The sequence below is a fragment of the Saccopteryx bilineata genome, chromosome 8 (genome assembly GCF_036850765.1).
Source record: "Saccopteryx bilineata isolate mSacBil1 chromosome 8, mSacBil1_pri_phased_curated, whole genome shotgun sequence".
Lineage (NCBI taxonomy): Eukaryota > Metazoa > Chordata > Mammalia > Chiroptera > Emballonuridae > Saccopteryx > Saccopteryx bilineata.
The window spans coordinates 824552-837839 of NC_089497.1; the positions used below are offsets into that span (position 1 = coordinate 824552).

The following is a 13288-nucleotide window of genomic DNA, read 5'->3' on the forward strand; positions in this document are numbered from 1 at the left end:
GGGTGCGGGCAGGACATCATGCTGGGGCTGTGGGGTCCAAGGGCCAGGCCACAGTGGGGGCCAGGAGGGTGAGCAGAGCAGAACTAGGGGACTGACTTGTAGGAGGATGCACAGCGGGGTGGATGGGGTGCGGAGGGGCCCCGGGGGGAGCCCGCCGCCTCGGGGTGGGGGGTGGGTGGGGTGCGGAGGGGCCCCGGGGGGAGCCCACCACCTCGGGGTGGGAGGGGTGCGGAGGGGTCCCGGGGGGAGCCTGCCACCTCGGGGTGGGGGGACGTTCCCTCTTAGAAGGTGCTGGTCCTGTGAGTGAGTGAGTGAGTGATGAATGGCAAAGCAGGTGGAGGGTGGGGGGAGGGGTTAGGTCTTCCTCTGCAAATGTTTCTCTTCTCGAATGACACGTTACACGTTGACTCGAGGGCCTTCCTGCCGCCCACCCCATCTCCATGTGGAGCGTCACCTCCCGGACTCTGCTGGCCTCGGCCATCCCGGTGACCGATTCCTAATCAGACTGGCTTTATGGAGCCCTCCACCCTCCTGCAGTGGTTTCTCAGCTTGGGGGTCTGTGCGTGTCACCCCTTGGAAACCAGTGACTCCCCCGTGCCCCTGGCCCGGGCAGACTCCTCATCCCAGAGACGTTCTTACCATCTCACTTGGCTGATCCCGGGGCCTCTGAAGCTCAGTACAGCCCAGATTGGGCTGCATGTCCCCCTGTGGGTCCACGGCCCTCCTTCCTCTGCCTTCCCTGCCCCAGGAAGGGGCAGCCCCAGCCTTCTGGGTGCTTCTGCCAGAACCTGGGCTCTTCCTGGACTCCTGTTCCACCCTCGCAGTCTGGCAGCAGGTCCTGTCGACGGCCCTGTCCACTGTTCTCCCCGCCCCCTGTCACTTGCCTCCCTGGCCTCTCTGCCCTGGCCTGGCTACCCTGCTGTCTACACAGTGGCCTTCCTTCTGGCAGCCTGTACTGTAGCCAGAGGCCCAATCGCTGTGGCTGTCATCACACTCGCCCTTGCTCATTTGCTAAGCAGTGGTGGCCTTCTGCTAGCCCTTAGCTCCCTCCCCTGGTCCTGCCGCAGGCCCTTTGCACCTGCTGTACCTCCTGCCTGATGTACTTTGCCTCTTGATATTCATGTGGCTGTCTCCATTCTTTCCCTCAGCTCTCGGCTCAAACACTACTTCCTCGGAGAAGCCTTGCTTGGCCATCTTGGCTAGAGTTGGCTCTTCCACACTTTCCCCCTGTCACTTCCTGTTCTCTTCCCTGCTTTCATTCACTTCCTCATTGTACTTAGTTCCAGTCAGACACCCACTGAATCGCTGTTTTTATTATTATTATTATTATTATTATTCAGTGAGGAGGGGAGGCAGACAGACAGACTCCTGCATGTGCCCCTACCCGGATCCGCCCGGCATGCCCACCAGGAGGCGATGCTCTGCCCATCTGAGGTGTTGCTCCGTTGCTCAGCAACCAAACTCTTCTTAGTGCCTGAGGCAGAGGCCATGGAGCCATCCTCAGTGCCTAGGCCAGCTCGCTCCAATGGAGCCTTGGCTGCAGGAGGAAAGAGAGAGAGAGAGAAAGGGGGAGAGAGAGAGAGAGAGAGAGAGAGAAGTGAGAGGGGGAGGAGTGGAGAAGCAGATGGGCAGATGGGCACTTCTCCTGTGCGCCCTGACTGGGAATTGAACCCAGGACATCCACATGCCGGGCTGACGTTCTACCACTGAGCCAACCGGCCAGGGCCTGAATCACTATGGGTCTGTGACTGGCCTCCCACCGCAGAGGTCAGTGCTGGAAGAATGGCCGTGCGGCCTGTCCGGTTGACTGCTAACCCTCTGCTCTGAGAGGGGCCTGGCACCGAGGACCTGCTCGCAATGCTGGCCAAGTGCTGGCAGAGGCAGACCCCTTTCTCTGCGGTGCTGGACACTGAGCGGTGGTGGCTCTGCCCCTCCCCGGCCAGACACGGGTCCTGTGCCCGCAGCTCGGCTGGGCCACGGCAGCGGCTCTCGGTAGCCTCCTCTGGAGACAGCGCGGCTCTGCGCTCTGCTCTTTCTCTCCTCCGTCAGGAACTCGTAAGACGTTCTCACTGTTATGTTTAGTTTTGAAATTAGAAACACTTGAAATACTAATACATTGTCATTTTGTCCCTTTTTAAAGAAATCTAACAATTTCATTGTTTTTTATGTGGGTTATTTACTTATTCACTTTTTGGAGAGAGGGAAAGGAAGAGAGGAAGCAAGAGAACCATTGATCTGTTCCGCTCACTTGTGCGTTCACTGGTGGACTCCTGTCTGTGCCCTGACTGGGGATCAAACCCACAACCTTGGCGGGTCAGGGCAACACTCTCACCGCTGAGCCACCTGGCCGGGCAAAAATCAGACAATTTTTATCAAAGTGACTGTAAAAGTGTTCCAGGGTTGCGGGCTGGGCGTGTGTGGAGAAGGGGCCGTCATCTGAGGACGGGAGCATATGCCCTGGTAGGGGCAGCCCAGCCCCCGGCCCACGGAGGGCTGTGGGGACGGTGGCTTTTGCAAGGGTGGCAGTAGGGGATGGTGGGGCGTGGTGGGAAGGGGGCGTTTTGTGGCCTGCAGGGATGGCGGGGAGGGGCTGGGGAGGGGGCTGGGGAGGGAGGGCGCTGAGAGACTGTCATATGAGGGCCTTCAAGGGGGGGGGGTCAGCGGCTCCCGGGGGTGTCTGTGTGGAGCTCCTGGCTGGGGACCTCACACAGGCGTGGTCTCGGACCTCTGGTTGGCCTGGTCAGCTGCTCTGAGATCCCCCTGGCTTTGCGAGGAAAGGGCAGCGTGGAGCTGGGAACTGCAGGGTGCCGTGACTGGAGAGAGGGGGGCAGAGAGAGTGCAGGGCTGCCCTGGAGAGAGTGGACAGGAGAGAGTGGACAGGACCGAGAGGTGCAGGGATGCCCGTGGGAGAGAGTGGACAGGACTGAGAGGGGCAGGGCCGCCCGTGGGAGAGAGTGGACAGGACTGAGAGGTGCAGGGATGCCCGTGGGAGAGAGTGGACAGGACTGAGAGGTGCAGGGCCACCCGTGGGAGAGAGTGGACAGGACTGAGAGGTGCAGGGATGCCCGTGGGAGAGAGTGGACAGGACTGAGAGGTGCAGGGCCGCCCGTGGGAGAGAGTGGACAGGACTGAGAGGTGCAGGGATGCCCGTGGGAGAGAGTGGACAGGACTGAGAGGTGCAGGGCCACCCGTGGGAGAGAGTGGACAGGACTGAGAGGTGCAGGGATGCCCGTGGGAGAGAGTGGACAGGACTGAGAGGTGCAGGGATGCCCGTGGGAGAGAGTGGACAGGACTGAGAGGTGCAGGGCCACCCGTGGGAGAGAGTGGACAGGACTGAGAGGTGCAGGGATGCCCGTGGGAGAGAGTGGACAGGACTGAGAGGGGCAGGGCCGCCTGTGGGAGAGAGTGGACAGGACTGAGAGGTGCAGGGCCACCCGTGGGAGAGAGTGGACAGTACCGAGAGGTGCAGGGATGCCCGTGGGAGAGAGTGGACAGGACCGAGAGGTGCAGGGCCGCCCGTGGGAGAGAGTGGACAGGACCGAGAGGTGCAGGGATGCCCGTGGGAGAGAGTGGACATGACCGAGAGGTGCAGGGCCGCCCGTGGGAGAGAGTGGACAGGACCGAGAGGTGCAGGGATGCCCGTGGGAGAGAGTGGACAGGACCGAGAGGGGCAGGGCCGCCTGTGGGAGAGAGTGGACAGGACTGAGAGGTGCAGGGCCGCCCGTGGGAGAGAGTGGACAGGACCGAGAGGTGCAGGGATGCCCGTGGGAGAGAGTGGACAGGACTGAGAGGTGCAGGGCCGCCCGTGGGAGAGAGTGAACAGGACCGAGAGGTGCAGGGATGCCCGTGGGAGAGAGTGGACAGGACTGAGAGGTGCAGGGATGCCCGTGGGAGAGAGTGGACAGGACCGAGAGGTGCAGGGATGCCCGTGGGAGAGAGTGGACTGTCTGTGGGAGAGAGTGGACAGGACTGAGAGGTGCAGGGATGCCCGTGGGAGAGAGTGGACAGGACCGAGAGGTGCAGGGCCGCCCGTGGGAGAGAGTGGACAGGACCGAGAGGTGCAGGGATGCCCGTGGGAGAGAGTGGACAGGACCGAGAGGTGCAGGGCCGCCCGTGGGAGAGAGTGGACAGGACCGAGAGGTGCAGGGGTGCCCGTGGGAGAGAGTGGACAGGACCGAGAGGTGCAGGGATGCCCGTGGGAGAGAGTGGACAGGACCGAGAGGTGCAGGGCCGCCCGTGGGAGAGAGTGGACAGGACTGAGAGGTGCAGGGATGCCCGTGGGAGAGAGTGGACAGGACTGAGAGGTGCAGGGATGCCCGTGGGAGAGAGTGGACAGGACTGAGAGGTGCAGGGATGCCCGTGGGAGAGAGTGGACAGGACCGAGAGGTGCAGGGCCGCCCGTGGGAGAGAGTGGACAGGACCGAGAGGTGCAGGGATGCCCGTGGGAGAGAGTGGACAGGACTGAGAGGGGCAGGGCCGCCTGTGGGAGAGAGTGGACAGGACTGAGAGGTGCAGGGCCGCCCGTGGGAGAGAGTGGACAGGACCGAGAGGTGCAGGGATGCCCGTGGGAGAGAGTGGACAGGACTGAGAGGTGCAGGGCCGCCCGTGGGAGAGAGTGAACAGGACCGAGAGGTGCAGGGATGCCCGTGGGAGAGAGTGGACAGGACCGAGAGGTGCAGGGATGCCCGTGGGAGAGAGTGGACAGGACCGAGAGGTGCAGGGATGCCCGTGGGAGAGAGTGGACTGTCTGTGGGAGAGAGTGGACAGGACTGAGAGGTGCAGGGATGCCCGTGGGAGAGAGTGGACAGGACCGAGAGGTGCAGGGCCGCCCGTGGGAGAGAGTGGACAGGACCGAGAGGTGCAGGGATGCCCGTGGGAGAGAGTGGACAGGACCGAGAGGTGCAGGGCCGCCCGTGGGAGAGAGTGGACAGGACCGAGAGGTGCAGGGGTGCCCGTGGGAGAGAGTGGACAGGACCGAGAGGTGCAGGGATGCCCGTGGGAGAGAGTGGACAGGACCGAGAGGTGCAGGGCCGCCCGTGGGAGAGAGTGGACGGGACTGAGAGGTGCAGGGATGCCCGTGGGAGAGAGTGGACAGGACCGAGAGGTGCAGGGATGCCCGTGGGAGAGAGTGGACAGGACTGAGAGGTGCAAGGATGCCCGTGGGAGAGAGTGGACAGGACCGAGAGGTGCAGGGATGCCCGTGGGAGAGAGTGGACTGTCCGTGGGAGAGAGTGGACAGGACTGAGAGATGCAGGGATGCCCGTGGGAGAGAGTGGACAGGACCGAGAGGTGCAGGGATGCCCGTGGGAGAAAGTGGACTGTCCGTGGGAGAGAGTGGACAGGACTGAGAGGTGCAGGGGTGGGCAGGGTGAGGGGCAGCAGGTGTCCAGGATAATTGTGGAAATGGTGGTTAACCTTTGCCAGGGCAGCTGAGGAGGCTGGTAGGGGTGTCCCCTGTGGCTAAACTTGTACCCCAAAGGGGTATCTCGGGGGAAGGGTGTTCCTGAGCCCGGGGTCTGCAGAGGCATGTGGCAGGGGCTGCCTGACTGTGTCCGGACCTGGAAGGGGGCCTGCCGCTGCCCAGTGTCCACCCTACCAGATGCTCTGGCTGTCAGTCACAGGCCTCTGGGCGGATGGCTGGGGGTTGAGCAGCGTTTGGGGAGAGAAATCTGTTGGTGCTTAGGTGTACATGAATGTGTGTGTGTGGGAAACCCCGTGATGTCCTGGCCCGCGGGGGCTGTGGATGAGACGGTGAGTGTGGCTGTGTGTGTGACTGAGGATCGGGGCCGGCTGTCAGCAGCTGTGGGCGCCTGGCGCCTGTCATGGAGGCCGTGAGAGACCCTGGTGCCCAGACTGCTGGACTTGTGCCTGGTGGATGTGTGTGTGTGAGGGTGTGTGTGTGTGAGGGTGTATGTGAGGGTGTGTGCGAGTGAGGGTGTGTGTGAGTGTGAGGGTGTGTGTGTGTGTGAGGGTGTGTGTGTGAGGGTGTGTGTGAGTGAGGGTGTGTGTGTGAGGGTGTGTGTGAGTGAGGGTGTGTGTGTGAGTGAGGGTGTGTGTGAGTGAGGGTGTGTGAGTGAGGGTGTGTGTGTGAGTGAGGGTGTGTGTGAGTGAGGGTGTGTGTGAGTGAGGGTATGTGTGTGTGAGTGTGAGGGTGTGTGTGTGAGTGAGGGTGTGTGTGAGTGAGGGTGTGTGTGAGTGTGAGGCTGTGTGTGTGTGAGGGTGTGTGTGTGAGTGAGGGTGTGTGTGGGTGTGAGGGTGTGAGGGTGTGTGTGCGAGTGAGGGTGTGTGTGAGTGTGAGGGTGTGTGTGTGAGGTGAGGGTGTGTGTGTGAGTGAGGGTGTGTGTGAGTGTGAGGCTGTGTGTGTGTGTGAGGGTGTGTGTGAGTGAGGGTGTGTGTGAGTGTGAGGGTGTGAGGGTGTGTGTGCGAGTGAGGGTGTGTGTGTGAGGGTGTGTGTGTGAGTGAGGGTGTGTGTGAGTGTGAGGGTGTGTGTGAGTGAGGGTGTGTGTGTGTGAGGGTGTGTGTGTGTGAGTGTGAGGGTGTGTGTGAGTGTGAGGGTGTGTGTGAGGGCAGCGGGGGGTGTGTGGTCAGCACCATGAGTGGGGCGTGATGCACTGTGGACAGTGGTGATTCTGGTGCCTGAGTGGACGCTCCCATCCGTGATGTTCACACGTGTGGTAAAGCACACCCAAACGCACATGACCAGGAGTGTGTGCATGGGGACATGGAGAGGTGCACAGGTGTGCATGTGGAAGGCTGAGGCCGGGTGCAGCCATGTGCACGTGTGGGCATGTGTACTGGGCAGGGGTTGCGTGTGTTCTCACGTGTGGCCTGTACGGTGCTGACAGTGTCCTCCCCCCCACACCAGGGCCTCGCAGGAGAGGGACCTTTGGCTCCAGGCGGCCCCTGGCTGGCCGTGGGACATGGTGCTGCTCGGGGAGCCCGTGGGGGCCTGGCTGGCCCTGGCCCTGGCCGTGGCGCTGGGTGCGCGCAGGGGCGCGGCCGTGCCCCGGCAGGACTGCACGGGCGTGGAGTGCCCGCCGCTGGAGAACTGCATCGAGGAGGCGCTGGAGCCGGGCGCGTGTTGCGCCTCCTGCGTGCAGCGTGGCTGCGCCTGCGAGGGCTACCAGTACTACGACTGCCTGCAGGGCGGCTTCGTGCGCGGCCGCGTGCCCGCCGGCCGGTCCTACTTCGTGGACTTCGGCAGCACCGAGTGCTCCTGCCCGCCCGGCGGCGGCAAGATCAGCTGCCAGTTCATGCCGTGCCCTGAGCTCCCGCCCAACTGCATCGAGGCTGTGGTGGCCGCGGACAGCTGCCCGCAGTGCGGCCAGGTGGGCTGCGTCCACAGTGGCCGCAAGTACGCCGCCGGCCACACCGTCCACCTGCCGCCGTGCCGGGCCTGCCACTGTCCCGACACCGGGGGCGAGCTCATCTGCTACCGGGTCCCCAGCTGCCGCGAAGACGCCGAGGCCCTGCCCACGGCCGCCGCCGGGAACTTCTCGGAGGCCGAGGAGGCCGACCCGGAGCGGCACTACGAGGACCCGTACAGCTACGACCAGGAGGTGGCGGAGGCGGCGGCGGAGGCGGCGGCGGAGGCGGAGGCGGCGGCGGAGGCGGAGGCGGAGGCGGAGGCGGCCACGGCTCTGGGGGGTGAGCGTCAGGCGCCCACCGGCGGCCCAGCCACTGTGGGCGGCCGAGGTCAGCTGCTGTCCGCCGTGCAGGCCACCCCCTGGCTGGCCGCCCTCCTCCGGCCAACAGCAGCTGCAGCCCTGGGTCCGCCAGCCCCAGTGCAGGCCAAAGCCAGGAGAGTGACCGAGGACGGCCAGGGCGGAGGGCGGGGGGACAGGGAGGAAGAGGATCTCAGGGAGCCCCTGTCAGCCGGGGGCCTCAGGGCACTCGACGGGCCGCCCAGCACGGGCCTGGCCAGGCCCAGTCTCCCTGTCCAGGAGGAGGGGGCCGAGAGCAGAGCAGGGCCGGAAGAGAACCTCATCCCGGACTCCGAGGCCACCATCCAAAGCGCTGGGCAGGTAGGAGCCGGCCCCGTGCCGGGGTCAAGCATGGCCAGTGTCCTTCAGTCTCAGGCCACGTCGAGTTCTCCTGGAGACCCCACGAAGCCCAGCAGCCAGGCCACCCTGCCCCCACCCCACTACGAGGCCCCCCGGATCCTGCCCGTCCAGGAAGCCCCCAGGCAGCCGCCGGTTCTGTCCCGTCTTCGGCCCGAGGAGGACACTGACCCCAACTCTGTGCACTCTGTCCCCAGAGGTGAGCCTGAAGGTGAGTCCCTCTCTTACTTCCTGCATGGGGGCACTCAGTGGGAGGAGGGCGACCCGGGCCCCTCCCTGCCCCGGGTGTCTGCACAGCTGCCTGGGCCGGGGAGCCGGGTCTGGGGGCATTCAGTGGGAGGAGGAAGGGACCCCTCCCTGCCCCGGGTGTCTGCACAGCTGCCTGGGCCGGGGAGCCGGGTCTGGGGGCACTCAGTGGGAGGAGGAAGGGACCCCTCCCTGCCCCGGGTGTCTGCACAGCTGCCTGGGCCGGGGAGCCGGGTCTGGGGGCACTCAGTGGGAGGAGGAAGGGGCCCCTCCCTGCCCCGGGTGTCTGCACAGCTGCCTGGGCCGGGGAGCCGGGTCTGGGGGCACTCAGTGGGAGGAGGAAGGGACCCCTCCCTACCCCGGTGTCTGCACAGCTGCCTGGGCCGGGGAGCCGGGTCTGGGGTCCTCCATGGCAGGGCAGGAGCCTCGTACACACGGCTTCTTTCTGGCTTATCGGCCCCTGGGGTGGAACGGATGGGTGGGGGCGAGGTTCTGGTCTCAGTTGGTGCTCACCTACGTGCGTGGTGTGACTGTGACCAAGGGCCCAGGAGGCATCCCCGCCATCGGGGCTGGGGGTGGGAGGGGTGTCCCCCAGAGGACATTCCTGCTCGGGGGCGGGGGGCGGGGGTGGCTGGGTGCACGGTGCCCCAGCAGGAGGCGGGGGTCTCTGGACCTCGGGCAGCTGCCTTCTTGCACTCTCCCTGGCCACAGCCTCTGGGCACAGCTGAGACCTCGGTCTCTGAGGTGACGGCCGTGGGGATGTGGTCTCCCCGGCGGGGGGCTCTTTCCAGGACGAGGTCTGCCACCTCTTCCAGCCGGTCCTGCTGACACACAAGCCGTTCTCACCCCCCCCCCCCGACTCCGCACCCCGCCGTGGCTCCCACCTGCTCAGTGTGGAGGCCGGAGTCCTCTGGGACCACGGGCCCCACACAGCCGGCCTCTGTGGGCTTCCCGGACCTCGTCTCCGTCACCCTGTCTTAGTCCGTTTGTGCTGCTGTAGTAGAAATAGCACGGACTGCGTGGCTTCCGTGACAGACGGGCGATTCTCACAGCTCTAGGGGCTGGGATCCCAGTTCAGGCTCGGGCATCTGGTGAGGGGCCCCTTGCCGGTCTGCGGATGGCCAGCTTCTCATTGCCTCCTCACGGGGCAGAGCAGGTGAGGGCGCCTCTCATCTGAGATAACGCCAGAGGGAGAGCAGGCTCTTGGGTGTTTCTTCTTAGAAAGGCACGAATTCTGACATGAGGGCTCCACCCGTCGCCCGATCACCTCCCGAAAGCCCCATCTCCAGATGCTCAAGGTTGGGGTAGGGTTAAGCACTCAGAACATAGCAGCCCTCTGCCCAGACCACCTGGCCTCCTGTCTAGGCACCTTGGTGGCTCCAGGGCCTTTGCACCTGCCACTCCCTCTTCCTGAAATGCTCTTCCAGGTGTCCGTGGGGCTCACGCCTCTTCTCCCTTTGGCTCTCTGTTCCCTGGACCCCCAGCTAAGAGAACACCACACCCTCCTCTAACCTTGCTGCCGTTTTTCCCAGTAGAATGTTACTGTTGTGAGCGGAAGGGCCACCACATTGTCTTTTCTGTGCACGATCTCCGGCAGGGCCTGGCCCACCGCTGGCTCTCTGCAGATCCTGAGTGAAGCAATGACTGTGGCCATCGGGGCTCTGGGCCGCCCCTCGGTCAGTCATCCCTTCTCCCCCCTAGTCCCCTGCCATCCCATGAGTGTATCTCCCCTCTGTTCCACACATGTCTACACGGCTTCCAGTGGGCACAAATAGCACCTCCTTTAGGAAGCCTTCCTTGAATCTCTGTGTGTCCGACCACCCCTCCCCGAACTCCATTTTCTTTCTGTCTCCCCTCCGAGGGTGCCCTAGGGACCTGTCTCGTCTATCTAGAGTCTCATTCACTCTAGTAACATTCATTAGGTATAAATAATGAGCAGGTCCTGGCAGGCCCTGGGAAGGCAGGAGTGGACCCCTGTGGTGGTCCTGGTTCACAGCTGGAGGCTGTGAGGGAGAGTGCTTGGAAGGTATCTGGGAAGGCTGCTTGGAGGAGGGGGCATGAGGAGACTGGGAAACTGCAGCATTCCCATTGACCCACCCTGCTGGTCACAGCCTTGTGGCCTTGGGCAAGTCTCTTAACTGGCCTGGGCCCCGTTTTCCCATCTGTCAAGTGCTGGGCACCCCGTGGGCAAAGCCTGTGCGCACGCAGTGCGGGGTGAACCTGTGGCTCCTCCTGAGCTGTAGGCCCGATGCTCCGCCAGCCCCTACAGCTCTGCAGCCAGCCTGCTCCCAGGGGGTGGGGCGCAGAGCGCCCCCGCCCAGAGCAGTGCCCGGCCCCCTTCCTGCACAAGCCAGGGGGGTGAGTGTCTCCTCACGTTGAGGTCAGCGAGGTGTGAGGCCTGGTCCCAGGCCACAGACGGGAGGGGCCGGGCTGGGACAGGGGCGCTGCTGCAGGGCTCCTTCCCCCGAGCCGGGGTTCCTTCCCCGAGCCCGAGCCCGAGCCTGTGGGGAGGGAGGAGTATGGGGGAGCCATAACGAGGTGCACGTGTGCCCGGGAGGGCTCCTTCCGAGAAGGGCACATGCACTGCGTCTGGGCTCCTGCCTCAAGTGTTTCCAGAACAGCCGGGGCCCCCGCCCCGCCTCGCCGCCAGGGGCCTCTCTGTGGTCTGGGCTTTTGGATCCTGGAGAAGGGCTTTGTTCTTGGGATTCCTGGGTTTTGTTTTTCTTTCCTGCCTGGGCTCAGTGGGGTTTGGAGTATGGCCTTTGATGAGGGCTGCTTGGGGGTAGGGTGTCTGACAGGGGGCCCCGGATCTGTCTGAGGCTGTGTGGCAGGGGGCCCCCCACACGCAGGGCCCAGAGGCGAGAGTGATCAGGGCAGGGACAGGCCGCCGCTGCTGTGGTGTGCAGGGGGTGTGGGAGGTTAGCGAGAGCATGGCTTTCACGGGACCCAGGAGCTGGGCGCTGGCCAGATGCTCAGGGCTGGCCCACCACCCACCACCCCACACAGCCTCTGTCCTCCTCCTCACCCAGAGTCCACACGTTGTCACCAGGCAGATGGCTGGTCTCTTCGTGCCTCAGTCTCCCCATCTTTAAGCAGTGAGGAGCCCCTGTTCTGAGCATTGAATGAGCTGATTCACCTCCCGCGGGCAGCGGGGGACTCAGGACTCGCTGAGGAGCGGAAATACTTGTTGCTGTCACTGTCCATTCTCCGACCTGCTCCCTACTTCAGCCGACATTTGGGGAGCATGCTGTCTGTGTCAGGGAGAAGCGGGCACAGCCTGTCCCTCTCGGGGTCTCCTGGGGCAGGAAGCCGTACATGGCTAAGCACAGGGGTTTGTTTGTGGCCATAGCCGAGTGCATGCAGCGGGGAGGCCTGGTGGGGGGTGGGTCAGGTGCCCAGTTGAGCATCTTGGGAGAAGTGGGGGGGTTCTTAGAGGCCCCTGGAAGCTGTATTGGGGAGGGCTGTGGGGTCGCAGTGATGGGAGGACCCTCTGTGAGGAGAACCTGGGGAGGTGGTTTTGCCCTGCTTGCCTATGGGCCTGCAGAGGGTAGACCATGGCCATGGGTCCGGAAATGACCCCCAGCCATGTTGCCATGGCAGCCCTGGGGCCTGGGAAGGCGGCTTCCAGCCATTGCCCCAGGCCGGGCTGGGGCAGGGGTGGGGGGAAGCGGGGATCCTGCCAGGGATCCGGGCTGCCTCTGAGCATGTCCAGATGTGGTCTAATGGAAGCCACATGCCTGCGTCGTGGGCCAGGCCGAGGGATGTGACGTCTGCTGTCACTCAGGGGCTTTGTGAGGGGGCTTCTGCCGGGCTGGCAAGCACCCTACCCCCCACCCTGCTGCCCTCCTGGGCCACAGGGAGGGAACCCTGAGACAGGGCGGCCCTCTGGGGGTCAGCGATTCTCGCGGCCTCTGGGGAAAGCTCCAGTGTAACATCTGCGGCCCCTGGGACGTGTCAGGGAGGAGGCCCCTCTCCTCAGCTCCTGCAGACGGGGGCCTCTCAGTGCTTTGATGTTCAGGTGGACAGGGAGGCTATTTACATGCAAATGACCATCACAATTGCAGATACCACATGGTGCTTAACACCCGTGCTGGGCATGGAGGTCCTCCGTGCTTTACCCCTTTGTCCTCAGCTCACGGAGGGCACTTGGGCCATGCCCATGGGCCCTGTAGGGAGCGGTGGGTACAGGCTTCCCGCTTCTGTCTTCCTCCCTGACCATCCTTCCTGAGAGCCAGGGGGACCCAGGCTGTGAGGGGCAGAGAGGGGGACCCAGGCTGTGAGGGGCAGAGAGCATGTGGTGTTGGGCAGAGTCCACTGCCCTCTGGAAGCTTCCGGGTTATGGGGAGGTGAAGGACCAGAAGTCACGGGTGTGAAGTTTCCATGCTCTGTGAGCTTGTGTGTGTGTGTGTGTGTGTGAGCTTGTGTGTGTGTGTGTGTGAGCTTGTGTGTGTGTGTGTGTGTGAGCTTGTGTGTGTGTGTGTGTGTGTGTCGGGCGGGGGTGCAGGGAGTCTGATTCCTCCTGGCGATCAGGGAGGGCTTCCTAGGGGAAGCGATGTTTGAGCAGGAGGGGTTGTGAGTGGGTGATGGGATTCTAGAAGCCGGGAGAAGGGCGTGCTCTAGACAGGGTGCAGCGTGTGCAAAGGCCCTGCAGCCCGAGGGAATGAACTGGATAGAGAGGAGGCTGTGTGGCTGGTAAGGGAAGCGGCTGGGGCGGGGGGGGGGGGGGGGGGAGACAGGCCCAGGGTGAGATGTTTATCATTGGGCTGAAGATTTGGGCCTTTGTGGGGAAACAAGAGGTGTCAGACCGGAGGTGGTATTGTCTTATCTGTGCTATGTGCCCCCTCTGGCTGCAGGGGAGGCTGCAGGAGCAGGGCTCTCCCGGACTCGCTCTGCGCCCCCGGAGCCAGCGCTGGAGCTCAAACGTCTGTAGGTCTCCAGGGCCCCCCGGGATCACCAGGCTGCGGCTCTAGGGAGCAGGGCAC

The 13288-nt window shown here is 64.0% G+C and overlaps 1 protein-coding gene across 3 annotated transcripts in view; it reads left to right on the forward strand.

Annotated features, from left to right (window-relative positions):
- Positions 1-13288, forward strand: part of FBLN2 (fibulin 2) — a 97030-nt gene that overhangs the window by 46568 nt on the left and 37174 nt on the right. For 2 of the 3 annotated variants that reach the window (XM_066241083.1, XM_066241085.1), the window contains exon 2: positions 6866-8271. In XM_066241083.1, coding sequence (XP_066097180.1) covers positions 6921-8271 — 1351 coding nt within the window. In that variant the 5' untranslated portion in view covers positions 6866-6920. The remainder of the gene's footprint in view (positions 1-6865; positions 8272-13288) is intronic. The other variant, XM_066241084.1, reaches the window with a different exon arrangement.